Below are 27,705 nucleotides of genomic sequence, written 5' to 3'. Positions count from 1 at the left end.
AACATAGGGGAGAGTCGGGTAGCCCTGCCCACTCAAGGAGTATTGCTTATATTTCTGTATAATATTGAGTAATAATCAATATTTTTGTATGTTTCTATTGTTTTATCATCTAATTAAATAATGCAAAAAGAATAGTTTAACTTAAAAAAATAGAAATTTAAAAAAACGTGCTTTTTAGTTCTTTTCAAAATGTGCCCAGTCACAAAAATTATGTTTTTTGACTGTTTTTTCAGGTGTANCCTGCTCTTGGGCCTCCCCGTTTGAAGTACCATGTTACCAGCTGCATAAATACTTGAAACTTTGAAAATAATCTTTTTTTAATAATTTTTTTTAATATAACAATTAATGTCCGATGGTCCATTGACTTGAAAAAATATTCTATATATATGAAATTGACAGTTGGCGGGGTACCCGACACTCCCCTATATGAAATAGAATGTTGTTTAAAGCAACATTTACTACCATTAATAAAATATATTAGTCTGAATTGGCACACTCCTAATATAATCGTGCTACTTAAACATCTTATAGTATTTTAGGATGTGTTTTTTTATTAATCTTATTAATAAAATACTCATCAGTAAACAAGGTCACCAAACGCATTTTTATAGGATAAGATCCAACTCAAGCTGAATTGGTAAAAATACAGGTTAATTTCGTTTATCTTATACATTGTCAAGGACTAATGACATCGTGATAAGAAAATAACTGTGTTAACGTTGTTTATATTTCATAAAATTAATTCACTTTCACTTACAGATCTGGACACGAGATATTATAAATGATTAATTCAAAATTATAGTAAGATAAATATAAAACATGAAGGCAAAATTACTTGAAACAGATTTTTTAATTTCTTCTATGACATTCTCAATGTTTTGGTTTGAATAAACTGTAGCTTCTTTGCTTGTACCATCTAATGTCAATTGTGACCTGTAAGAAAAATATTTAAAACCTGAAAATAATGTAACTTAAAAACACCATACAATTATATAAGTATATTTTCTTCTAACCTTTATCAAATTTGTTGATAATAAAACAAATTATAGCAATCAATAATTAGGTTAAATAAATGTTTGGTTGAGAAAAAAACTGGCTTAGTATTTGTTCTCATTTCTTTTTGTGTATGTACTGATTTAAGTTTTGAGTAGTATAGAATGTAGAGCTTATTCTGTTTAATAGGGCTTAAATCTTCTTTTCTCGAATTATTTATTATTTTGAATTTTCTAATTTATTTTTTTTAATTTTTGTCAATTTTCTTTTTTTACCTTAACACTTATAATTTAGAAAAAAAAGACACTTTTTGGGGGCTTTAAAAAACTTTATTCAAATGCATTTTTTTTTCAAATTTTAAAAACTTAATATTTATAATCCTTTGTATTAAATATTATATTGTTCGAAAACTACGCCAATGATTTTATTGTAATTCTATTCTATAGTTTGATCTTGAAAAAGTAAATATTTCAATATGAGTTTTTAAATTTTCTTAATGGGAGAAAAAATATTTGATTTTGAAAAAAGGAAGGTTGTAATTTTTAATAAAAAAATGAATATTTAATAACTTTTATATTCAAGAATTTATTTAAGTAAAAAATTAATTTTATTTTGAATTCAAAAATAATGAAATTTCCCTTAAGCATTTCTTACAATTATACTTTTGAAAATTTATAAATTTATAATGGTTTATTTTTTTCTTTCAATTATTTCACAACGCTTTGAGATTTTCCATAAAGTAAAAGAACATAGAACACAAGCAAGTCAAGGTTTCATGCATATATATTTAATGGATTTCAAGATATATCAGTTTAAAGTTCCAAACAAACGTGACAAAATTAACACCAAGACAAAAAAAATCGTTCGAATATCAAGACGAGAAAATTTTATTTCGCGTTTTAAATAATATATAAACAGCTTTATTACTTCTTGAAAAAAAAGTACTTTTCGCTCATAATCGTTTCACATAGGTAATAAAAATTACAGAATTTTAGAACATATATCTGATCCTTTTAATTAACATCACTTTGTTTAACGCATGTGCCACCCATTGTAAAAGTGACGTATCTCCTTGTAAATAAATTTTAAAAAAACGAGCTTTTTTATGCTATTTTTTTGAGCAATTATTGGAGTTGTTTCATCTTTATAGTGAAATATAGGATTAAAAGTAATGCAATTAAGTAACAGAAAAACATATTTTAAAAATATTGAGTTTTTGCCACTTCAAAAATAAACGCAAGACACTATAGTAAACTTACCTAGCATTGACACATAAAGATGGTTTTCGCCACACATTGCTGATAGTTTTAACATATTCAACAGCAGAACACTTTGACAAAGTGTTGCTTTTATCATCCAAAAGCAAGCAATCGGTTGATAGCAGATGTTGCGTAGACATAGAACGTACCTAAATCCACAAGTGATAAACATAATTTTTTTTAAGGTTAGGCAGAAAAACTAAATTTAAAATACAAAAAATAATACAAGTTTTAAAAATAGCAAAAAATTAAAAATTTCAGTAACAGTTTAGTTGCATAAATGATAAAAAAATATAGCATTTAAACTTTGAAAAAAAAATTTTGTTAAAATATAAAAAACTAGCTGGATACCGGTCTTCATTCGGAATGAATAAAAATAAATATAAATAAATAAATAATTAATAAATCAGTACTGAGAAACACTATGAAATCATGTTAAAACCTGAAAAGCATAAACCGAAAAGCGTATACGGCATCAAAATTCTGGATTCATTGCTTCACGTTATAAATTCGCATTTTGAGCTATGTCTATTTCTGTAGACACTCTTTTTTAGCTATGTCCATTTTTGTAAACATGCATTTCGAGCTATGTAAATTTTCGTAAACACGCATTTTGAGCTATGTCCATTATCGTAAACACACCTTTCGAGCTATGTCTATTTTTATAGACACGCTTTTTAGCTATGTCCATTTTTATAGACACGCTTTTTACCTATGTCCATTTTTATAGACACGCTTTTTACCTATGTCCATTTTTGCAAACGCACACCGCTTATGTTCAAAATTTCCACAGCCATTTTAGGAAGGATCAAAAATAAACATAAATAATTACTTCATAACTAAGTTTTTGTCTCTATAAAAGTACAAAATTATTCAAAATAAATACTTAACGCGTAACAAACAATTCAACACTACTTTTATTACTTAAAAACAACCTAGCAAAATGAATCTAAATAAATACTTAAACGTATAACTAATTTGTCATTGCTTAAATTACTCATGATATCCTAACAAATTGAATAATAACTATAACGTTGCCAATAGATAGATATATACCCGAGTTTATAATGCCACATAAGAGAAATATATATATTTACAGATGATTGAAGTAAATATCAATGCTAAAAATAAACGTTCTTTTTGAATAAAGGATAACTGATAATTCATATTTTATTTACCATTTAATAAATAAATTTCATTTCTAATACATAAATATATATTAATCATGTATTTGAAAAGGAGATATTTCGAAATGTTATGTCTTTAACAAAGTAATCCGACACTATAAATATTTATAATGTCATTTAGATATTTACTATAGCATTTTCCCCAAATACCTGTAATGAGATATACATATTAAATCTATTGATCCCAAATTTGACATGTTTTAACAATTAAATGTCAATAATGCACGCTGTGCAAGTGATAAGTCAAATATAAGCTTTTGAATAAGCTGGGTGATATAATCCCCTAATCCGCGCATACAATGATTCAGTATGATATGAAACGATTACGATTCTTTGTATTTGTCATCATATGAACTGAGAGCATAATCTACCCACTGAATGATAATAAGTCTTATTCACATTTTGACACTAGGTACAATAGTGAACAGTATTCATCGAAATATTCACGGTACTTACATCTCTTCTGTTTGTAAATCGTAAAATTCCACTGATAGGAAACTCCTTATTCCATATCAAATTATCAAATACTGTTTATTCGTCACATGCCTGGGGTAAGCAGCAACCCTCTAGCACGGCATCGAGAGCTCTCAAATTTTCACAGCATCTGGTAACTGAGCATTTTATTCTGAGCATGAAAGTTAAAATAATGGACACAGACCAAAATGTATATTTAAGAAAATGGAATTAGCTCAAAAGGAGTATTTGAGTAAAGGATTTGGTACTGTCTTCCAAATTATTATTTTTTAAATAAACTACTGGATTCAAATGATTTTTATGTGATACCTATCTATTTGCCAAAATCAATTAGTAATTTTTTTTTTAATTATTTATTTTTAAAGGACTTCGTAAGTTAACAGTTGTTTTTACAAAGTTGTCACAAGGGTCTCATAAGTTCTTAATGGTGTTATTTAATTTACGTTGTATTAATTTAGATTTTTAAAAACCTATTTATTGCTTGATATTCTGAATGCGAAGGGATAGTCTGAAAAGTTACATCTCTATTATAAACGGTCATCCAGACCACGAAGTTTCAGACTTTGTCCCGTAATGCCCTTAGTGTTGAGAAAAAGTAAATACGAAATTCACTGATAGTTGTTAAATTTGGATTAAAATCTGAAAAGACGCATTTCTCACTCTTTCCATATTCTTAAACCTGCATTTTGGGCAGCGTCATTCAACTCGCATTTTGAGCAGCGCCATCCAACTCGCAGTTTGAGCAGCGCCATCCAACTCGCAGTTTGAGCAGCGCCATCCAGCTCGCATTTTGAGCAGCGTCATCCCACTCGCATTTTGAGCAGTTTCCAGAATAAAAATCTCAACGACAATTTGCAGTTTATTTTACAGCTCAGATTTTAAATATTAAAAAAAAATTTGTGGAATAAACTGAAATTGAATTAAAATTAAATTTGAAGTAAAAAGAAGGGCCTACTCTTAAATTTTAAAAAAAGGTATAATTTCCCTCTTTTTAAATCTGATATCAAAAAAGACACATCTTCGTCTTGCATGGTATACTCATGGTTGTTCCACTTTTCAAAGAATCACCCAATCTACTTTATGAAAACAAATTGATTTAATTTTTTCCCAATTCCTTAATCAAAATAAAATAATTGACTATTATTAAAAAAAATCAAACTTACGCCATAGGGTTGTGTTAGAGATTTGTCAAACTTGGAATGGAAGCAGTTAGATTTCCTTTTTCGTATATTATTTTTATTAACCTCATAAAGAACATCACAACTGCCAGAAACGTCAACCTAAATATAAAAATATGTATATTTAAATTTTAATAGATGTGTGGCACAAAAAATCTAAGCCTAAAATAAAATATATCTTCTAAGTTTTAACGTTAGATAGACATGAATTTATTTTATTAGAATAATTGATTATACATATATTATTAGGTAAGACCTAATTGAACTTTTTTTTATTAGACTTATTGGGTTTATCTTAAACTTTTATTATTATACAAGTTAGAACTAATTGAACTTTTAAAAACCGGGGTAGGCATAATTAAATTTTAATAACTAGGTTAGGCTTTAAACTTTGATTATTAAGTTTTGTCACGACTGAAACTTCAGGAGTAGGTCAAGTTCATATATAAGTAAACGCTTATGTTATCTTCTGTTTCTCATTATTGAAAAAATAGTTATAAATATACTTATTAATATTTTTTTTTTAAATATGCCAATTAATAGTTATGTGACATTTTATACGGAACTATCAGGATAATATTCTAAAATTAAGTGCTAAAAATATTAAGGTAAATGTGAATTGCATTAAAATAAACAAAAATTGCCATGCTTTGGCTGCTTACTACGTAAATATATTATCACCTTCTACTGGGACCCAGTAACGCCAGACTTTTTAAACTTGTTATAATGTAAAAAGTGCTATTTAAAAAAGTGGTTGCACATTAATGCTTAAATAAAGTAGACAAGTTATAAGGTTAACTATCACTTATGTTTTGAAAAAAATGGTTAAAGACTCCATAGTTAAAGACTTAAATTAAAAGCTTTATATTACTACTGTATCATTATAAAAGGAATATTTTGTATCTCTTATAAATAAGCTAAGTAATTGAATGAATAGAGTGCTAGCGTTTTTTTTTTCCTTTTAAAAAAAGAGAACAAACATCAAATAAGGACGTAGGGCATTGACGAATTGAATAAACAGCTGTTATAAAAGTGTTTTTACGTTTCCTTTAAGTATATTTTTGCATTGGAATTTTATATGCACATTAATTTATGTTTTGCAGAGCTCTTAAAATCGATGTTTCGAATGTCTGTATAGTTGGTCTTCTCAGACCAACAATATGATGGTGGCAATGTGATCAACACTGCGCGCCCACCACTTTTCTATTAACACGTGTGAGGCTACAAGACACCACTCGTGTTTGAGCCCCAGTACTTAACAATGATAGCTCAGAGCCTTATTCACTGAGCCATTATATCGAAGCATTGGGTTTGGATGATGATAATTAGAAATACTTAACTATAATGATACTTAAACTTAAAAATATTTTTTAAAGTCATAGTCTACAAAAAATATATATCAGCGTATGTAAATAATTAACTTAATCACAATGTTTTTACAATTTCAATAGAATAACAAACTAAATTTTTTTAAGAATTCAATGTTTTATTTAAAATACCTCTTTTTCTTTCTTTCGAATTTCCAATAAACTTGCAATTCCTCTTTTAAGGTTTCTAAGTAAGAGAGTTTCAGCTGAATCATCCCAAATTTTATTGACGGATCCTTTTTCTCGTAGAATAAAAGACGGTTTTGAGGTGATTTTATCCAATTCTGATTGGTATTCTACAAATGATGATTTTTTAGGAGCCCATAACTTTGAATTCAAAACCTGCAAGGAAAACAAAATGTTATCAGCTATAAAAAATATTGTAGATGAATCCTTACAGCAAATATTTATGTAATATCATACATAGTGAACAAAAATTAATGTCTAATCAGATTTAATCTACCTGTATAAAGCCAGATATTTTTTTTTATATTTTCATAAACTATCCAGCTTGAGCCGCAGTAGCTCAGAGAATAGAGTATTCACCTACCAAAGATGTACACAGGTTTAAATCTCAGCTGTGGCTGATTGATAAGAATTCAAATCCCGGCTAGCACCAACCACAGTGCTGACATATAATATCCTCAATGGTAGACGCATCATTGCCGTCAGACTTACCGTGGGATATTTTCGTGATTTTCCTCTCCATGTAACGCAAATGTGGCTTAATTCTATCAAAAAGTCTTCCACGGAGGGAAATTTCTCCAAACTGGATTCAAGAGGTTCCCTTGTCTTCTGGGTCGGGTTTAAAATTTCAAGGCTGTGGAATCGAACATAGATAGTTGTAAATTCTGTTTTAGGATTCCTGTTCTACGCCAGTTATAAAATAAAATTAAACTAACCTGCTTTTTAAACACAGTGGAATGCGAATGAAAGTTTCAATCTATAATTCTTCTAAAACACACTAAATAACATAATATGTAAAGCAATCTATAAACTTATTTAATAATCTTGGCTATTTGTTAAGATAAATATACAGAGAATCCTGTAATAATTACCTTTTATATATGTTTTTAGAATCCCTGTAAAGGAAGTTTTTAAAAAAAAACTATACTTGTTGGAAATTATAGTTAAATGAGTAAAACTGAAAATATTTTTTTAACTATAATCACTTATTCTTACGATCAATAAGGGGAAAAGATATAAATAATAAAAACCAGAAACCAGTTTATTTGAGGATGAAGCACGAATTAAATAGTCTTACTATACAGACAAGTTAGTTTTTGACGATTTCAACCCATCTGTTGCTGTTCCCTACCTCACTGAGGATTGATGATCAATATGGACAAGTTTTTAATTTGAATATTAAAATAAGACCTCCAATCTGTATAATATTTTACTATATATGTATAATATAAGACCTCTAATATGCATAATATTGTTATGGGGATTCTAAAGATTTATAGTAAGGTGTTCATTAGTGTTTATTAACACCTATAGACTTCACAAAAACTAATAAAGTAAATAATCGTATATGAATATAAGCAAGCAATCTAAATATATTTAAGACTAATATTTCAACCAAATTTTTAATAAATAGCTTGTAAGTTGTTGTTTTTTGTTGTTTTAATATTTTTTTTAAGTATTACTTTTTATTTCTTTAAAATTGAACTCAAAACAAATTTAAAAAATTCAACCCCGTAGTTTTTTTTCTTCATTCCAAAAAATAAAATAAGTACTTAAAACTCAAACCATTAAATTGAATTAACAAATAAGTTACAAGCAAAATAGTATCATTACAATTTTAAACAATTTCCATGAACAGCAAAAATTTAATAAAATTAATTTAAAAAATTTTAAAAAGCAACTTTATTTATGCATGAAAAGTAAGTATAAGTTTGTGCGTAACTTACAGTTGGTTATAAGAATCTAGTTGATAAAGTCTCAGTTAATTTTCTAACTAATATGTTCATTTTATATACTTAACGTTTTTTTGAAATGTGTAGCAAGACTTTCTCATTAAATTTTTAAGGAAAGAAGATTAGACGGTTTATTTTATGTTATTATTGCTATTCAGAATGATTTTTTAGGTTCAGTAACATAAATTGCTGCGCTAGTCGATGACCAAACTTCAGAACCCCAGCACTAACGGTTCACTCTTTAAATAGCGTTTCGCGACAAATACAGATAAAATACTGACTAAACGCAATAGAACAATTTGAAAAACAGTTTATGAAATTGAATAATTATTAAATCTGATCAATTCCTAAGGAAGGAGGAAAATTAAAATATTTTACCTCTATTTTGATAAGTTCTTGTTCAGAGTTTTGCGGATTTTTCCAAACTGATGACAGATGTACCTTTGCTGTAAGACGTTGCCCAACAACTTTCCCTTCATTTTCTGTTATGCATTCCTCATCAAGTGTTGTTGTGGTTTCGTAGGAGTATTTATGAGTAACTCCCAAATCATAACCAAAAGCTACAACTGAAAAATATTGTGAAACATTTTATTAAACAGAAACTTTAGAAAATTTTATGATTCAATGCAGATTTACCCAAAAAAAACAAAGTTTTATTGATACGTTTAAAGTTTCATCGACCCTGTATTTTATCACAGGCGTTGAACAAAACTCCTAGAGGAAAATAACCCGCATTTGCATTACATGGAGAATAAAACCACGAAAACCACCAACTAACGGCAAGAGCATTTTAACTCATGATCAACCTACCAAAGTATATATTTTATTTCAGCACTATGGTCGGTGCGAGCAGAAGCAGAATTAGTACTCTGTCATTGCTGGTATTCCAACCGGAATTGCCGCATTACGAAGCGAGTGCTTTATCCCCTGAGCCACCACGTCTCTGTTAATCATAAAAAGATTTTTTGATACAAAAAGAGGTTTTTACTCTTGATACTTTTAGATGTTTTGACCATATAAAAACTTTAAGTTCTGACAAAAAAAAAAAAGTATTTGTAATTGTAGCTGTAGAACCCTGTTACATATTTTATTTTCCAGTTCTTTTTGGCAACATGAAAAATCTCTGAATTTTACACTATTATTTGTATTAACTTTGTCAATTCTAAGTGCATTGGTATAAAAATGAACAAAAACAAAACTGCATGTGTTATAACTAGAAGCCTCCAGCCTCTTGTTCGTTTCCCTCGCCAACCCCCGTGGAAATATTTTATTCATCAATAAAGATTGAGGGGAAGAATGATTTATTTCGATTTTTTGTAACAATTACGTTTGAATTTCCAACTATTGCATTTCGATGATGTCTAAATTTTTGCAAATCAATAACATTTAAAATCGGTTAAAACTTCTATGTTATTGATTTGCCCGAGAGTTATTTTTCAGTGAAGATAAGTCGTGTGATGGAAACGCAGTTCCTGTTTGTGAGCATATTCGTTTTTCCTCGGAAACAACTTTAATGAACATAAATAGTCCTCCCCCTCCCCTCATGTTCTTGAAAGCCGATTAAATATATTTTAGTTTGTTTAGAAAATATGTAATTATTATAATTTTACGCAAGCACAAATGAAATGAGCTGGATTTTAAAAATAATCAAATGTACTGGACAAAAATAAACTTAAGAATACGGAATATGCAACACAATAAGCAGTAATAAATGAAAAGTGATTTTACTTCTTAACCCTATATAATACGATAACGTTATACCATATAACAGTAAAAACAATTTTTACCTCTCTTCAGTTTTCATATTTTTAAAAATTTCGATATAAATTTTATGATTTATAACTGGCAACATCTAACTTCTTACTTTTTTGTTTACTCATTCATTTATTTATTTATTCATTTATTTATTTATTCATTTATTTATTTATTTATTTTTCTTAATTTTGTTATCAAGTCAAGCTTGAGCTGATAAAATGAAAATTGGAAGAGAGATTCGAAATAGAATTTTCGAAAAGAGCTTGTTAAAGTTATAATTCTAAAATAGTCCTATCAGCAAGAAAATTTCAAGTCCACAGTTTCATTTCAGCAGACAGTCGGTCGACTAGCATGTTTTTCTTCGTTACAGCAAGTTTAACAGTTAATAATTCTCAAACTAATAATCGAATCGTATTTTCTTTATTACATCGAACAACTTCTACATTTTTCTACTCATCTTCGTAATGTCAAGTTTTAAAGTCAGCAATGCAAAATGTAATGAAAAGCAAAAATAGCTGAGAAAAAAATTGCAAAAAAAAAGGTATTTGAAATTGCAATGACTTTCGAACAAATTGGAATATCGAAGAAAAAACTCTGAGTTAATAAACAAATATGGCCCTTTTAAGCATGCCTAATTTTAACTATGCAGTTTGCTGCCTTTTGAGTAGCCATTATAGTATTTTTCCAACAATTTTAATAATTTATAATTATCTTATTAGTTATCAGTTGCTTATTTTCTTATTGCATATTAATTCCTACGCACTTTTTTATATGCCTTGGTAATATCAAGATTCTAAGTCATAGTTTTTGCATTGTAGAATGAAATTCAACCTTAAAGTGAAAACCCAATATAGCGGCGGCGTCGTATCCTAGAAGATAGAAGACCTCAGCAAGGATTAATTTAGTAGTCCGACGTAATGAACATAGATTGCGCAGTGGTGGTTATTAAGAAAGATGGCTACGTTCGGGCTACTAAAGGATCAAATTTCTTGTTTATGGCAACCAGTGTCGAGGTCTTTTCTCTTATAAGAGGTATGGGTCGGCGGTTAATTTACAACATGCAACTAAATTTTTAATACATATAGATTTAACAACATGCAACTAAAACTGAATTTTAATCACAAATGTAAGCTACTACTAATGAATACAAAGAACAGTTCGGTCTAAACGAAAAATACTATTTTGCTGAGAAGAAAATTTCAATTATTGAAACAAGTAAAACAAAATTTAATCATTTAAAATCTTTAACATATTTCAATTTTTTGCAGTCGTAGTGTTACATAAATGTATTAATGGTACTGCAGCAATGATATAGTCAATAAAATTTTTGAGTAGTCATAATGCTGCTGCAAAGCAAAAAGCAACTAAAATGCAAATTTTCTAAAAATTAATTAATGTAATTTTACAAAATTATAACATTATTCATCTGATCTTTGTTTTAATAAACAATAAATAAAAATGACTGAAAAAATTCCGTTTAAACAAATTCCAATGAACATTGAATACCAGAGTAAAACATATTTTTGTTTTGTTTTTATTACATCATATATAAATACATAAACAAATTATTTACAATCAGCTATGAAGTTATAAAGTTGCGGAATTTTTACATTTTAATTGTTACTTTTAATATTAAATTAGTATTTTAAATTATCGATTTTAGTAATCCAATTCAAAAACTATTCACTTATAAAAAACTAAAATGAAACACGATCGTATATCCTTAAAAAAATTTTATTATTGATTATGAATAATGAAGCAAAACATCTAATCAATAAATATATTGAAGTTTTTTTTACATTGAGTTATTTTTATTCAAAGATAATAAATTTGTTCTTATTCCAATATCAGTGATGAGGAAGTACACTTCAACAACCTTTTGTTCGATAACAGCTGTTCTGATTTTGGCCTGAAGCCAGTTTATTAGATTTTTAATCAAATATCTCTTATTGTTTGTTATTGATTTTTACTTTTAATTTTTTTTTCATTTATTTTCAAAAGTGATGCTAAAATACGTTACCATAATGAGAGGCAATACATTTTTTATGACTATTTTAAATTAATTAAAGTTAACTTCTCTTAATATAAAAATAGACAAATAGTCTCTATTTAAATTAGTTATTTATTTTGAATTAGTTTTTAAAGATATGATATATTTTTCAAAAAAATTAGTGTAAGTTTTGGAGCAAGGAGTATTATTTTTGAAAATGGAGCATAATATTTAAGCAAATATTTAAGAAATATATTTAGTTCATTAAACAAATATTTAAATGTAGTAAAAATTGTTTGGCATCAATTTTATTTTTTTTATTCATTTTTAACTTTTTTTATATAATGAGTTAATCAGAATGTTTTTGTGACTGTTTAAAAATTATTTAATTGAAACTGTCGCTGATTGCTTAGATAAAAAAAAATTTTAATATTTTTATTTTTTTTACTTAAATTTTAAGGATACTGTGACTCAAAAAACTAATCAAAATCGGCAATATTTTCAGAAGATGCAAAATTAAGTTTATGCTAGAGTATAATAAGGTAGAAAACAATTTGTAAGGCATAAATGAAAAGCTCAAAATATTACCATAATCAAGTAACATCAATGTTGTGTGGGAAATAACGCAATTTTAATAATGGTTTCTAATACCGCTGTGTAATAGATCAACGTAAGTGACAAAAAATTCAAAAATTGAGATTTTTATATAATTAGCATTTCAAGATAAGCTACATATTGCAAGAAAAATTGTTTTTAAAAATCAATTGTTTTTATCATTTTTTAAAATTCTAATTTTACGTTGATAGAATAAATATAGAAAAAAATAAGAAAATAGGTGTCGAGCCACTTTTCTCAAAATCTATCGTGGAGCACTTACGTTTTTTTTTTTTTAAATTGCACGGCAGAATACTAAAATGGTTCTCAATTTGTTTTTTACATTTTTTATACGGTAGGGCTTTGAGTTTTTTTTTTTTTCCTAGAGCTGAAAAACAGAATACGGATATAACACCATCATCTTAACTATTTTAAGCAAAAATGTTTGAAAAATTTGTTTATAAATACATCTTGTCTTAGTTTAAGAGTTTTCTACTTCTTAAACTTACCACTATGTTACACACACAGTACATTCTCAGGAAAATCGGCTCAACGCCACCCCATAATACATAGCGAATTCTATGTTTAAGTTCAAGTTGAACTATGGTATCATACAATCCAATTAAAATTATTTAGTTAATTAAATGAATAGTTCATTTAATTCAAACTTAAATGATTAATGCAGTTAAACACGCTCCAAAAATGTGTAGTGTTATCTATTTATAGCATTTCTAAGCTATAACCAGTTTATCTAGTTAGTCTCTAAAATAGAGACAATTCGAAATACAATTCAGAAGCTGCGTCAGGAAAAAATAATCACACGCATGCGCAGTGTTGATTTAAGTGATTTGTCGTTGAGGATCAAACAAAACATGCTTTACAATTTTTTTTTATTTAACTGGCTTTGCACTTTAAATGTAACATTTCCATTTTATGGCAAATGAAATAAAAAAAATAATTAGAAAATAACTCCTTTAGATTCTCTTACTTTAGAAACTTCGCCTAATGACACATCAGTCTTATCAGATAGATATTTGTTCTCGCAACTTTTCCTCTTTTTTCTCGTCTAGGTGGCATGTTTTACAAATAGTGATAAAAAATATCGTAAGTGATAAAAATAAAAAGGATTTGCGTGTAGTATCTTCACTTTTTTGATGATTAATAGCATTTATTAATATTTTTAAGATAAGAGAACTAGCGAAATAACTATTCATATCAGAGTTAGAAATATAATCTTAATATTTGATTTAATTGTACATGAGAACGTGACATATATAAAACAAGTATAACAGTAACAAGTACTTAAAAAAGTAGCCATTTTTAAGTAAATAGTACAGTTTTTAAGTAACGAGAAAAATAATACAAATAGGTAGTGAAAATATAATGAATAAAAGTGAGAATGAGCCCAGAACGAACAGCAGTAAGAGTCTTTAATGCAACCCCCTCCAATAAAAGGTCAAGAGGAAGGCCCAAAAAGAGATGGTAAGACTGTGTGGATGAGGATTTCGCCATCCTAAAAGTAAAGAACTGGAAATCAAATGTTGGGAGAAGGGCAGAATGGGAAAAGCTTCTGAGGAAGGCCCAGGCTCACAAAGGGCCGTCGTGCCAATACTGATGATGATAATGCATAAAAACAGCAAATGGAAAATCTTATTTTGAAAAAGTAACATTTTTAAACACAAAGCACTATAAATGAAAATAATAGTTATAAGCAAGGATTAAAAAATTAAATATGGTTTTTAGCTAACAAAAAATATTAGCTATTTGATTTTGAAACATTTACTGCTGTCATGCAAATGGTATTCAGAATTAAATTTATAGCTATAACTTCAGATTTCAATATGAAAAAATTTATATGGCATAAGACGCTTAAGTACAATAAAAAAATAAAAAATTAAGCAAAATAATAACTAGTGAAAGATGTAAAAAAATTATAACTTTAAGATGTGGGTAGTTAAAAATTTTCATTGAAACTGAAAAAAGTATTTTATTAATGAAACAGGAAGAAATTCTGTTGAAAGAATACTATACATGCATAAGTTTTAATAAATTTGGTTTGCTCATTTTAAAACAAAAATAGCCGTTTCAGATTCCTTAGAAAATTCAGTTTAACACTGAATGATATAAATTTGTTAGATATTAAATCATTACAACTAGAAAATTTCATTCAAATCAGTTGAAAATGAGTAACTTACTCATTCGTAGATTTATGTATTTATAGTGAAAATTTAAGTCTTGTGTGACTTTTAATTTGGATTTTTTTATCTTTAAAAAGAATGCTCCGTAATATTTATAAAATCCATATCAGAAATGAAGTAAAAAATATGCACATTTGGATCTGTATAATCGAAATTTTACAAATCACCATTGTGGAGGGTTTTGCATAACATCAAATCCAGTTTTATTGCCAGTTAAAATTTAAGGTGTTTCTAATAATCTCCCTTTAACTCCTGTCTGCTTCCCTGCACAAAATAGTTTTTTTTAGTCTCGCCTTCCTCAATAATGATTCTTCAGATTAAATAGTATTTTTGTTCTATCTTAGCTTATACATTAAATTTGGATTATTTACATGCATATTTCTTTTACTACATTTTTTAAAAGAATTCAAAATATATAATGAGTAAAAAATATTGCATGCTGCATTTAGGGTAAAACATCCTGCATATATCAACGCCTTAGTATATTTTTGGCCATTTACCGTATTACTTCTGAAAACAGTTATCTTTCACTAATGCATAAAACTAAAATATCATTCTATCCCACATATTTAAAAATATTTTGTGCCTATTATTTAAATAACGTTTCTTAATTTTTGTGTTTTTTTAACCATTTAAGTATATGCTTTGCGAATTTGAGTTATTAAAGTTACAACACTTGTCGCAACTTTTAATGCTCACTAAATACAAGATGTTTTTTTAGATTTTTTTCAGTATCAGAAATATTTTAAAATAAGTCTATCAATGATACAGATTTCTACCATCCGTCATTCAAATAGAAAATGTACTAATTTGAACCATGAAAAAAATCTAATTTATTTGTCATTTGAGATTATGAGCCAGGTATTAAAATTATGTTATACATTTGTGTGCACGGCACAATATTAAGTTGTTTTTACAGATATGAATTTAAAGTTCAAGATGCTAAACCTTAGCCTTATTAAAGATTTACAGTTGTTCCAAAAGCGAGTACTTATTATTTAAAAAAACGCTTACAGAAATTAAATTTTCTTAAATTAGCTTTTGGTCTCAAATCGAGTATCATTTAAGTTTTTCTGAGTTCTTTTTTTTCTCGTTTTTTAAAACTTTAATTTGTTTAATTTCATCAAAAAGTTACAATCATTAATAGCCCCTTTTATCAAATTATTTGAATTTTTATTTTTATTTGCTTTAAAATGGATCAAAAAACTTATAATTTTTTTTCTTTAAAAAATTGTTAGTTAAATATTAATAATAAATTAAATTAAACTTTTTTTTAAGAAATTAATCTTCCTTAACTCAAAAAAAAAAACAAGAAGTTCTAAATGTATTTTAGTGAAAAGTCAAACTGTTTCGAAAAATCGCCTCTCAGCAACAAAATAAGATTTTTTTATTTCCTTCACTTTCGCTTTTTTCACCAAAATGTCAAATAAATTATTAATCAACAATGAACATGTATTTTTTCTTCGTTTTTTCTAAAATTCCAACTTTATAAAATTAAAATTTGTCTTAAAAGTATCATTAACCTTAAATATTTGCAAAAGCATGAAAAATATTTACTGAAATTTAAATTATGAGATTGTACATTTTATTTTATACATTTTGTTTTTCCTTTTTCCTTGGATATTTTTAGCTTTCTGCAAAATTTTAGAAAATGGACAATTTACAAATCATATTCAGATACCAACCACCTTTCATAAGTGTATTAAATCAGCTATTTTATTTAGCAAAACATTTTAGTTATTAAAAAGTTAACTTTTCAGTCCAATAATAAAAGCTATTAAAACTTCAATTTGTCTACTTACCATTAAATAGGAAAAGAAGGTACAACTTTACCCGCCACATTCTGATGGTATGCAGTAGAAGGCCACGTCAACCCCTAAGAGTTTCCAACGATGTCCACGTCTAGATAGTTTCAAGATCAACAAATCCTTATCACCATTGACTTCTGACCCTTTCTAATCGCAAACAGGGTCTACTTTAATGACGAAACGTTCGTAAATTAAGCTCACATTTAGTTTAATTCAGCAAAATCTTCATTTTTAAAATTAGATTAAACAGCTGGAGGAAAAATGGTACAATTATTAGACTTTTACTCATTGAAATATAGCACAAACACAATAATAATGCATGCTTCTTGACACTGGTGACTGATTAAAAGTAGCGTGTCTTCATGGTATACAAATAAATCGAGATTTTGTTTTGCTTTTTTTTCCGTGATTCTCTCTTTTATTCATTTCCGGAAGCTGGTCTAGATATAAAAGCCAATGAATTCTGCATCTAAAAATCAAGTCTACTTTGACACGCTGCGTTTGATATTTTTTGTCAAGCAAGCAAAAAGCGTGACGAGTTTTTTTTTCCTTTCTGTATTTTTGTACAACTTTTCGAAGACATTTTAATTCATAAAAGGTTTCAGTAAAGACATTATAAAAACAAGTAACGGTGTAAGGGGAAAGTTGATCATTTCATTTTAATTGGGTTTGCTTGATGAAATCCAGTTAAAGGCAAGACAATACAATAATTTTTTTATTTTGGTTGAAAAGGAATGTAGACATTACGGTTACATAACTTTTAATTCACTTCATTTATGAAGGTTCTGCAGTAGACAAATCGTAAGTACACGTTTCCCAGTGGAACACCGCAGTTAAGCATAACTGGCTGCAATCAGCCGGCGTTTGGACCAAGCATACGCGGTATTGGTCCTCGTTAAACTGTAAATTCAATTTTATAAAAAAAGGGAGACTTTGACAGCACACGATAGAGTCTAGCCAGTGAGTTCATCATTAAGTGAATGTAGCCAGTGGCTTCCTTTTTCACAGTACGAGATCTCAATTGCTCGTTAACTAAGGTCTGTAATCACTGGCTGCGGTCAGTAAGCGGGTGGGTGACCATTTTAATCAGCCTGCGCATGGACCGGGGGTGCGAAGTATCGATCCTCGTTAAACTGTTCATTCGTAAAGTTTTCAACTTCACGCTCTGGTCATTGGGCTACGGAAGCAGGGGAGTCATCTCCTCAGCAGGGGATCAAAATTGCGATGACATGTCTTCGGATCCCACTCAGGAATGTTTCCCAAGCCGTCGCCAATAGCCTATTGCGCAGCTTTAGTGCGACGTAAATAAAGTACCTACCGACTTACTAAGGTCTGCAATGCATATAATTTGAAAGTGTATAAGTCTGGGACTCAAAAGGCTAAATTCCCAAACTACGTCACAGGAGGCCAGTAGCATGTTTGCACTATATAATCAGTGGTGCATTATGAGCAAAAGATGGTTCATGACGTTGCTGACTCACCTAAGCTTCAACAAGAGTAGTATACTATCAGAAATTGTAGAACCTTAAAAACTCCTTGTTGACGAAGTAAATCGAAGATATGAGGTTCGTGAGGTTCCGTGTTGACGTTGAAGGTATGAGGTTCATTACTTAATGTAATGGAAAAATATCAAAGTTTATAAGTAAAGAACACCTATTTTCTGTACCAAAATCTAGAAAAGTTTAGTATCGTGTTTTTAAGCACATAATTGTTATTTTTCTTATGATTCCGAAGTGAGAAAACCTTACAAAAATTCATTTTCTTACAACTTACGATCCAACAACTTTATTTCCTTATAATTTTGAACATTTTCTGACTTTTTTAAGAAGGTCACACCCAAATCACGATGATTATAAGTTTTTGTTGTTCATTTACGTCGCACTAGAGCTGCACAATGGGCTATTGGCGACGGTCTGGGAAACATCCCTGAGGATGATCTGAAGACATGTCATCACAATTTTGATCCTCTGCAGAGGGATGGTAGCCCGACGACCTGCAAGCGAAGTCGAGCACTTTACGGTAGAACAGTTTCATGAGGACCAATACTGCACACCCTCGGTCCCTACGCTTACTGATCCAAGTGGTCACCCACCCGCACACTTATCGCAACCAGTGATGCCTGACTTCGGTGATCTGCTGGGAACCGTGTCTTAACGATCAGTCCACTGTGGGACGATGATTATAAGAGTTACAGCCCATTCTAACGAGCTATGTTTTAGGTCATTGGGTTAATAAAGCGGGGAGCCATCCCCTCTATGAACGATCAAAATTGTGATAGCATATGTTTGAATCATCCTCATGAATGTTTCCCAGACAGTTGCCAATAGCCCATTGGGCAGCTATTTTGTTACTAATATTATTACGAAGCCCATGTTTTAACTAAACGTTGGTTCAAACATTAGTTGAAGTTCCTGAATTTATTTTTATTTTTTACCACTTTATTTTTATTCTTACCTTAATTTATTTTTATTTCTTACTTTTTATTTCCTTTAGTTTTTATCCACGTTCTTAACACGTTTTGGGTAACCAAGGGTATTATAATTGTATTTAGGATCTGATGTAAATTTCATTCACAATTTAAAAGTGGTAAAAAAGTGCTCGTTAAAAATTGATCAATATAACTGGAACTGAACCTAGGAATCGAATTAAGTACTGGATGTAATGCTGATTCGTTTTCTCAATTTCATTACGTAAAGTGAAACTTGTGAGGAGTAGCATTTCAGTGAAGAAAACACTTGATCTTAAGTAATGATGGACAGGCTTATCTATTTAATGGCAGGCAGCTTTACTACAAGTTGAACATAAACCTAACCATAGCCAAATACCTAGCCCTATTTTTAAGGCGCTATCTTTTTAACAACCCTGGCAGTAATAACATGTAATTTGAGCCCGGATCAGATGGCGTAGAAAGCGCCTGTGCTGGTACTCCTCTCTCCAAACTGCTGCATCACAACCAACCAGAGAAGTTTCAGATACAACAGGTTTAACGTGAACCTCGCTGCGTATACCTGCCAGCTATTAAATCAGCTGCCAAGATCAAACTCACAACCATGGGTTTTCCACCAGCGTAGTGAGCGATGAATTTATCGACTGCACTACCGCAGAATTTCTTCTGAAGTAACCATACATAGTTTCGTCATTAAGAAAGCTATTTCGTCATTAATCCATCTATGGCGAATCACCCATACGATCTCTCTATGGATAAAATAATGCATAATATGCCACTTCTCTGTCAATGAATAACGCGTAATAAACAGGGCAGAATACAATTATTTTCTATGATTACATCAATATCAATACCTGATATTATTAATTTTATTGTTTCTTTGTAATCCATAGCCATGGTACAGGTCATAGAAAAAGCATAAATAAAAAAAATATTAAAACGGAAAATCTTTTCATGATGACTTAAATAGAAAAATTTGACTAAAATAATGAATGGAGTACCCTTTGCATTTATTCATACATTCTTACTGTTCAATCTTGCATTATTTTAAACAGGTATTAAAGAGTTGAAAAAGAATAACATTAGAAAAAAAACTAATTGTACATTTTTAAGAGCTTATTTATCGGAAGAATAAGAAGAGAGAAAATCTATAATGGATAAATAAATATTTTAAGTACGAGGTTTTTATCTGAAGTTTTAATGTAAATAGCAATCTTCGAGGCGAAATAGAATGCTATAAATAAACAAGAAAGAAAAACATTCTGAAATCAATACCTCAGCATTTCTTGTTCTGCCGCTTGTTAGGTAAGAACTTTTTTTCTCATTTGTATTCCAATTAAAGATTAAAATAGCAGATTGACAAACAAAAATAAATAATAAAAAAAACAGAAGTAAACAAAATAAACATAAAAGGAAGTATAAGAATAGAAATTGTTAACAAGCAAGAACTCTTAAGTGCCCCCGATACTTTTGATAAATTCTAGTGGAATGTCAAAGTCAGGCTCCGCAAGGATCATCTCATTTCTGCTATTGACTCAAGTGGTTTGCAACAACGAATAGCTTATAAAAAAAAGCTTTACATTTGCAAACAAAAACCTCTCCGGTATTTTTTTCCTTTTAACAAAGTCCCACCCTTTTATATTTTTTTATGCGCATTTTAAACCTTATTTCTATAACTCTAATACCAAGATTCCTGGAGTCCCTTTTGTCCTGCTCACTTTTCCTTTTTCTCAAAGGGCTCCTTCTCCTTTTCCTGGAAGACCCCCGCAGCGACAAAAAAAAAGAAAAAAAGAATGAAGATCCGTTTGAAGTGTTTTGTCGGGACTTTGCCACATAATTAGCTGCTGCAACTGTTAGAATATAACACTCAAAGCAACTTCTCTCAAGGGAAGGTAGAAGGGAAGAAGGAAAAAAAATACTTCACAAAAAGACATTGGCGAAAAGCTCCTTTTGTTAAAGATTTTTCTATGACAGTTTTTCTTTCTTTTATTTACTAATAATCCTTGTATTTTTTTTTCGCCAAGCCTGAAAAATGGTTTGGAAAGCGCGGGCCACTTTTGAAGGCTTCTTTCTCATTTATTGGAGATGTTGGCGTCAGCTGTTGGTGTAAGGTTTTCCAAATCTCCATAGCAACCGAAGGCGATTCTTCATTTGTGGCGAATGCCCAAGCATCACCATGCAAGAGTTCAATCGGAAATGTGTTCGAAAAGTCGACAACCACCCACATGCACCCCTCTGGGGGGTGAGGAATGGAGAAAGGAAGCTGGAATCTGGTTGCCGGATAATTGAGGTCCGGACCTTGTCATTCTTCCGGATTAGTATCCTCTTTCATCCTGGAGAGGGAGGATGCGCTTCATTGATTGTCGTCTTCTTTCCATCCCCCTTTTTGAGAAGAAGGGATCGCTGTTTTGAAGAGGATGGGGATGCAGAGATCATCTTCACCATTGAACTATAAGGGTTTTTGATCCCGAAGGCAAATATCAAAACAGAGCACGTGTAATTGGAAAAAAAAGAAGAAAAGATTCAGATTATCAAGTGATATTCGAGAACAGGTGAAAAGATGCTCAGGGGATTTGGCTTACGTGGATATGTATTTTTCGAATCTCTGTTTTCGGACTTTAGATTGTTTTTCAAGACGGTAGATTCCGTTTAAATCTGTCTAGTTTTTGGAAATATTCCTATTGGATTCGAAGTTCTTTTGAATTCTTAGTCTGTCACTAGGAGAGATTTAACTGTAAAACTACAGTGAAATTAGTTAATATATAATTTTTAATGTGAGATAAATCTGTGTAGCAATAAAAAAAACTATAAAAAACTGCACACAAAAAAAAAACATTTTTTTTGTACAACTATTTATTATTATTATTTTTTAGAAAAAAGAGTATTTTGATCTCTAAAAATAAAAGCTTTTTATTTTTGAAACAAGTTTTTTGAAAAAATTATTTGTATTCTTAGACTATTACTAGACGACATTGAGCTATAAAACAACATGCAAATTTGTTAATTTATCATTTTTAATGTGAAATAAATTCAATCTGATTCTGAGTAACAAAAAAAAACTAAAAGAAATTACATAAAAAATGCAAAAAAAACTTTTAAAAAACAGAAAAAAACTATTCGTTATTAATTTAAAAAATTATTTCCAAAAGAAATAATTTTTTGTTTTTAAAATAATTTTTTTGACAAAAAGAGTTTTTTAGTTTATAAAAAATGGCAATATATTCAGAAAAAAAGCATTCAAGTAGTTATGAATTTTAATTTTTGGAAGCTAAAAAATAGTCACATCAAATTTTAAAAAAAGAAGGGGGGAAAGCTTCTTTTTTTTACATTGTATAACTTTGATGTAGCACATTTCTTTTTTCAGTTCTTGAAAGCGAAATGAAATTTAGTACTTTAAACTAAATAATTCTGATTTTTATTCATTATTAATTCGTCAGGAATAATTATAATTGATTCTTTTGAATAAATCTCTAGAACAATCTGAAAATTTTTCAATTCTAATGCTGATTTTTTTTAAGATTTCCGATCCCAAAAATATTTAATGGAACGAAAATTAAATAAAATAACTATTTTAGTTGTCAGTTCTCCTAAAACTCTGAAATTCAGTACAATAGCTCACAAAAGAGAAAGATATTTGCTATTGTTATTTAAATATTGAATTACAAGCAAGAAAGAAACAATAAATAACATGTACGTTTAAATTTCTAATTTTAATTTTTTTCTTAAGATTTGCGATCTCAAAAATATTCGTTTGAATCAAAATAAATTACATGTTTTAATTTTATGTTTAATGTTCTAAATTTAATGATCTCATTTAAAATTTAATGCTCTAATTTTAAGTTCTCTTAAGGTTTTAAAATGCAGTATAATAACTTTTGAACAAGAAATATATCAGCGTTCGTAATTTAACTATTGAATAACAGGCAAGAATAGGAAACAATAAATAACGCGTACAGTATTGAAAATCAATAAACCTGAATTAAAATTGATTTTTTGTTGTTCCACTTAAGAGTCTGATTTATATCACTACATTAACAAGGTAATATTTCTATTTGCTTTTTCAATAAACCGCTGACAAGTGAAATTGGAAGAGGAGGAATTGATCTTTAACGTAATAATTTATTCAAAATATTAATTTATCACAAGCTGGGGGGACTTGTGAATGCATCTTAACGTCGTTAGATATTCCTTATGTACGATACGGTTTCAAATATTCTTAATGCTAAATTAAATTAGGAAGAAGCTACCTTAATAATTATGTCAAAAACTCTATTAAAGTTGGATTATTTATAGATAATTTTTGTTATTAGTTGAATAATTAATAATATGACTTCATACACTATCTAAGCATTCGCCACCTCGCCAAATGCAATAAAATCGTAAATTTGGCGAATAAAATAGCGTTTTGGCGAATGATTTTTTCCACTAAAAAGAAATACAGTCAAACCCCTCTATAGTGAACACCCGAATATAGTGAACGAAATGTTCGCTTCCGTACCTTACTATACACATATAATATTATTTTTTGTGGATATAGTGAACCAAATGAAGAAAGGAAATTGGATATTAGGAACTTTTTTCTGTTTCCGAGTGATTTTTTTTCCTCATTTTTTGGTAATTTTGAAATTTCTACATAAAATACATATACCGATTTTCAAAACCATCTATTGAGGGGAATGTAGTCATACGCATTTTTTCTTGCTTGCTTCTTCTATCTCAGTTTCTTCTTCTATCTCAAATTATTCCTCATAAGGCATACATCCCACTAGTTTATTTCAAATTCCCTAGTTTCCCTTGTAAGTAATAGAAATCAGGAATAGAAATCAGGAATAGGAAACTATTAAAATAATTCATTGTAATCAATAAAATTTACGGTCTTCGGGCATTATATTGATCAACCACACATTCACATATTTTAGAAGAATGATTTTGATGTATATCACCACGATTTCCCTTTTTTTCAAAAAAAAAAATTTCTGTTTTTTGTGCTGTTATTAAAATGAAATTCCGTAAACTTGAAACGCCATTATGCAGAAACTATACAATGGATTAATATGATTAAAATATTCAGCTTTAAGAAAAATTTATCTTCATATTAACCAAAGCAATTCAGTTTCAGTTATTTTCCATAAGTATTTCACATTAGTTAGAAGTACAAGTTCTAATGAAAAACTCAATGCTGCTATTTGAAGATGCATCATATCATTTTAAGTTATGTATGTTTGGTAACTAAGTCTCCACTTTTTTTAAGCATTAACATTCAGCATCTCATTGAATATTTTTGGCATAATGTTTTCGGTCATACTCAAAACGAGTTTTTTTTTCTTTCGTTCGAGTTCATTTATGTTAATCACGCCTATTACCTCTAAAAGCCTTAAAAATGTAAATAAATAAATAAAAAAAGACTTTTTAGTTAAGGTGATGTAATTGGAATATTTCCAGGGCTAATTGGACAATTTTAGTAGTTGTTATGGTAAACCATTGCATAATTTCGTCATTTTTTTATTATAATGAATTTAGATTTGGAGCAATAAATTTTTATTTAGTTAAACCTTTCGGAGGCGACCACTCTCTGTTCCACAAAACGAGCTGATTCCACTCCCAGTCGCGATTCCAATTCCGCACTCAGTTCGCATTGACCATAGTGCGACGCAAAATATCGTCAGCGGTAGGCGAATCATGAGTCAGAGTCTCCTTGCCGTAGGCCTAACCGTGAGAGGTTCTCGGATTTTAAAAACAGAAGAGGGTTAGTCCATCAAAAAATCCTTCATGAAGGCAAATTTCTCCCAATGATCAAGGAATTTCACTGTCTTCTGGACTGGGCTCAGAATTACAAGGCTATAGAGTTAAGTGTTGGTAGTCGTAAACTCAAAAATTGGGTTGACTGTTCAACGACAGTTGTAAAATAATTAATTCAGAATTTCCTCCCAATCTTCCGCAGAGTCAGTTGCCTTCTGTTTTAATTGGTGCTTCTTGTAAAATGATCTCCTCCAGGCGATGATGAATTCTAACTTTGATTGTTTAAATTGATAGGTTGTGGTAAGAGGGCATTTAATTTTTCAGAACATTGATATGGAATGTCAAGTTGAGGAAAAGGAGAATTTTCAGAACTTTCTTCTGTTTGCTTTTAATCAAGGTTCTAAGGCTGCAAAAGCTGTTCGTGACATTTGTGGTGTGCAAGGAGATGCCATATCTGAAGGATGGAAATTTTGACCTCAAAGACGCACCTAGCACTTTTGCAGAATAAAACACTTGCTTGATAAATATAATTCACCATATGTAATAGAAATAGCACGAAAATATGAAGGAGATAGTCACAGTTTATGTCTCATAAACTATGATTCGGCTAAAACAGTAAAAGTTTGCAGATTAAAATTTTATCTATAAACCTATTTTTTTAATTGTTCCTCTAATTATTTTATTATAAAATAGATTCGGATGTTTACAATTACGTTAATGGGTAAACGCAATTATTTGTATGTTTCATCGTGATCAAATATTTGTTTAGAAACCAAAAGCTGATTCGGAATAATTTATAGCATATCAAAAAATAGGCATAAATTTACATACTTAGCTGACATATTTTTGGAAATAAATGAATTAAAACTGCCATTACAAGACACAAGATAAATAATTTCAAATAAAGTAGTTTAAAGGTTTTCATCCCCTCAAAAGTTTTTTATCATAAATTTAACGTGACATGAATGTATAATAAAACATCTAAAACAACTTCAATTAACTTTTAATGTTGATGTGAATTTAGAGGTCTCTCTAACTTTTACTGATAAAATTCATTACTTGTTTTACGATAGTTTTTTAAAAGCTTTTTATTTCAAGGATTACTCTTTTCTTTTTCTTTCACTTAATTCTTCAATTAATTTTTGTATTTTGATTATTTGGTTTTTGATAGTATTATAATGTAATAAATTTTGTCACTATTTCAATAATTAAAAAAAAAGCTTAGAATTTTTATTACATTTTTCTATCTGCGAATTTAGCTAAAAGGTAAAAGATCTAAACCTGAAATTGTGAACATTGAATCAACTTTTTGTTTTATCAGACAGACATTATCACTTTGAGAGTTTTTTTTTTTCAAAACATTAAGTATCGAATTATTTGATAATTATTTTCCTCTGTCATAATTCTATCCCATAACTATCACAATTTGATTCGTGTAAAGATGGTTAACGATTATGTTTGCATTATTTTTTATGAATTATTGGGTGTTCTTTAAAGACCAAACTTAATGTGTATTTTAAAAATTCTCGCAATAAAAAAAACCAAAAAGTATACTAATTTGGGGTTGAAAATTCATGTTTTGACGAAGAAAAACAAAAAAAACACTATCTAAATCTTACAAATCACAATGCGTGAATACAAATATAATTAATTACAAAACAGGTTTAATTGGAGGTTGAAATTTGCAGGAATTTCCAGGGCCTGATTACCGAAAAGGCACAGGAAGCAAGTGCTTCCCCTGTGAAATTCTACGGGGGGCCCCCAAATGACTGAAATTAAGGGCCCGATTTCGTACTTTTTGCAACAACAAAAAAATAATAATAAAAGAAATAAGATTGGAGGAAAATTTTATATAGGGTTGTAGCTGTTGTGAAGTTTATTTCAATACGTGGGCTTTCATGTTTTGACGACAATGAAACCTTTGGTTCATTACAAAATGGTAATTTTTTGGGCATAATTGAACTGTTAAGTTCCTTCGATACATTTTTAGCTGATCACATAAGAAACACTGGAAATAAAGGTAGTGTCAACTATCTGTCTTCAACAACTGTGACAGAGTTTATCAACATCATGTCTAATAGCGTTTTGCAAGAAGCTGAGGTTAAAGAAGCGATGAAATATTTTGGCCTGATTGTTGATTCAACTCCTGATATTTCCCATGTTGATCAACTAGCCATAGTTTTGCGATACGCTGATAAAGATGCTGAACCTGTGGAACGGTTTTTAAAATTTGTAACCATCCATGGCCATAGCACTCAGCAACTACAAAAAGTAATTACAGATTTTCTTGAAAACATGCAGATTGAATTGAAGTATTGCAGAGGACAATCATTTGATAATGCCAGTAATATGTCAGGAAAGTATTCTGGACTTCAAGCACGTTTTTAAGAATGAATTTCCTTTAATGGATTATGTCGCATGCTCCGCTCACTCGCTGAATTTTGTGGGAACAAGTGCTGCAGAATGCTGCCATCATGCTGTGTCATTCTTTGGACTGGTTCAAAATTTATGTGCTAGCTACTCCCTCATGTTTTTGTTACTATAAAGTACGTAAAGAAGAGTCCAACATGATTGCATAAGATCTCTGTTTTATTTTCTAAGATTCTAATAGTTTTCACATGGTTCTTGTCTCTTTAAAATGTATTGTTTATGGGCTAAAAATATCAAAAGCTTCTTTTGCTCAAGTTAGGGGGCCCCAAAATCCTATTATGCTTCCCCTATTTTCAGAGGTTAATCGGGCCCTGGGAATTTCTAATAATCGTCTTTCAACTCCTCTTTTTTTTCCTCACGCAATCAAA

General features: G+C 29.4%; 1 protein-coding gene across 1 annotated transcript in view; it reads right to left on the bottom strand.

The window, feature by feature from the left end:
- The window catches only part of LOC107436460 (microsomal triacylglycerol transfer protein), a 38,716-nt gene extending 21,288 nt beyond the window's left edge, over positions 1-17,428 (bottom strand). Inside the window, exons 1-6 of the mRNA XM_071179076.1 lie at positions 16,717-17,428; positions 8,756-8,943; positions 6,591-6,800; positions 5,077-5,193; positions 2,253-2,401; positions 836-933 (exon numbers count right to left, since the gene is read on the bottom strand). Coding sequence (XP_071035177.1) covers positions 836-933; positions 2,253-2,401; positions 5,077-5,193; positions 6,591-6,800; positions 8,756-8,943; positions 16,717-16,756 — 802 coding nt within the window. The 5' untranslated portion in view covers positions 16,757-17,428. The remainder of the gene's footprint in view (positions 1-835; positions 934-2,252; positions 2,402-5,076; positions 5,194-6,590; positions 6,801-8,755; positions 8,944-16,716) is intronic.
- Between the last annotated feature and the right edge of the window lie 10,277 nt (positions 17,429-27,705).

Source organism: Parasteatoda tepidariorum, chromosome 3, assembly GCF_043381705.1.
Source record: "Parasteatoda tepidariorum isolate YZ-2023 chromosome 3, CAS_Ptep_4.0, whole genome shotgun sequence".
NCBI classification, from domain to species: Eukaryota; Metazoa; Arthropoda; class Arachnida; order Araneae; family Theridiidae; genus Parasteatoda; species Parasteatoda tepidariorum.
Note: the sequence above shows the minus strand (reverse complement) of the source record. Positions and strands in the feature narration are given on the sequence as shown.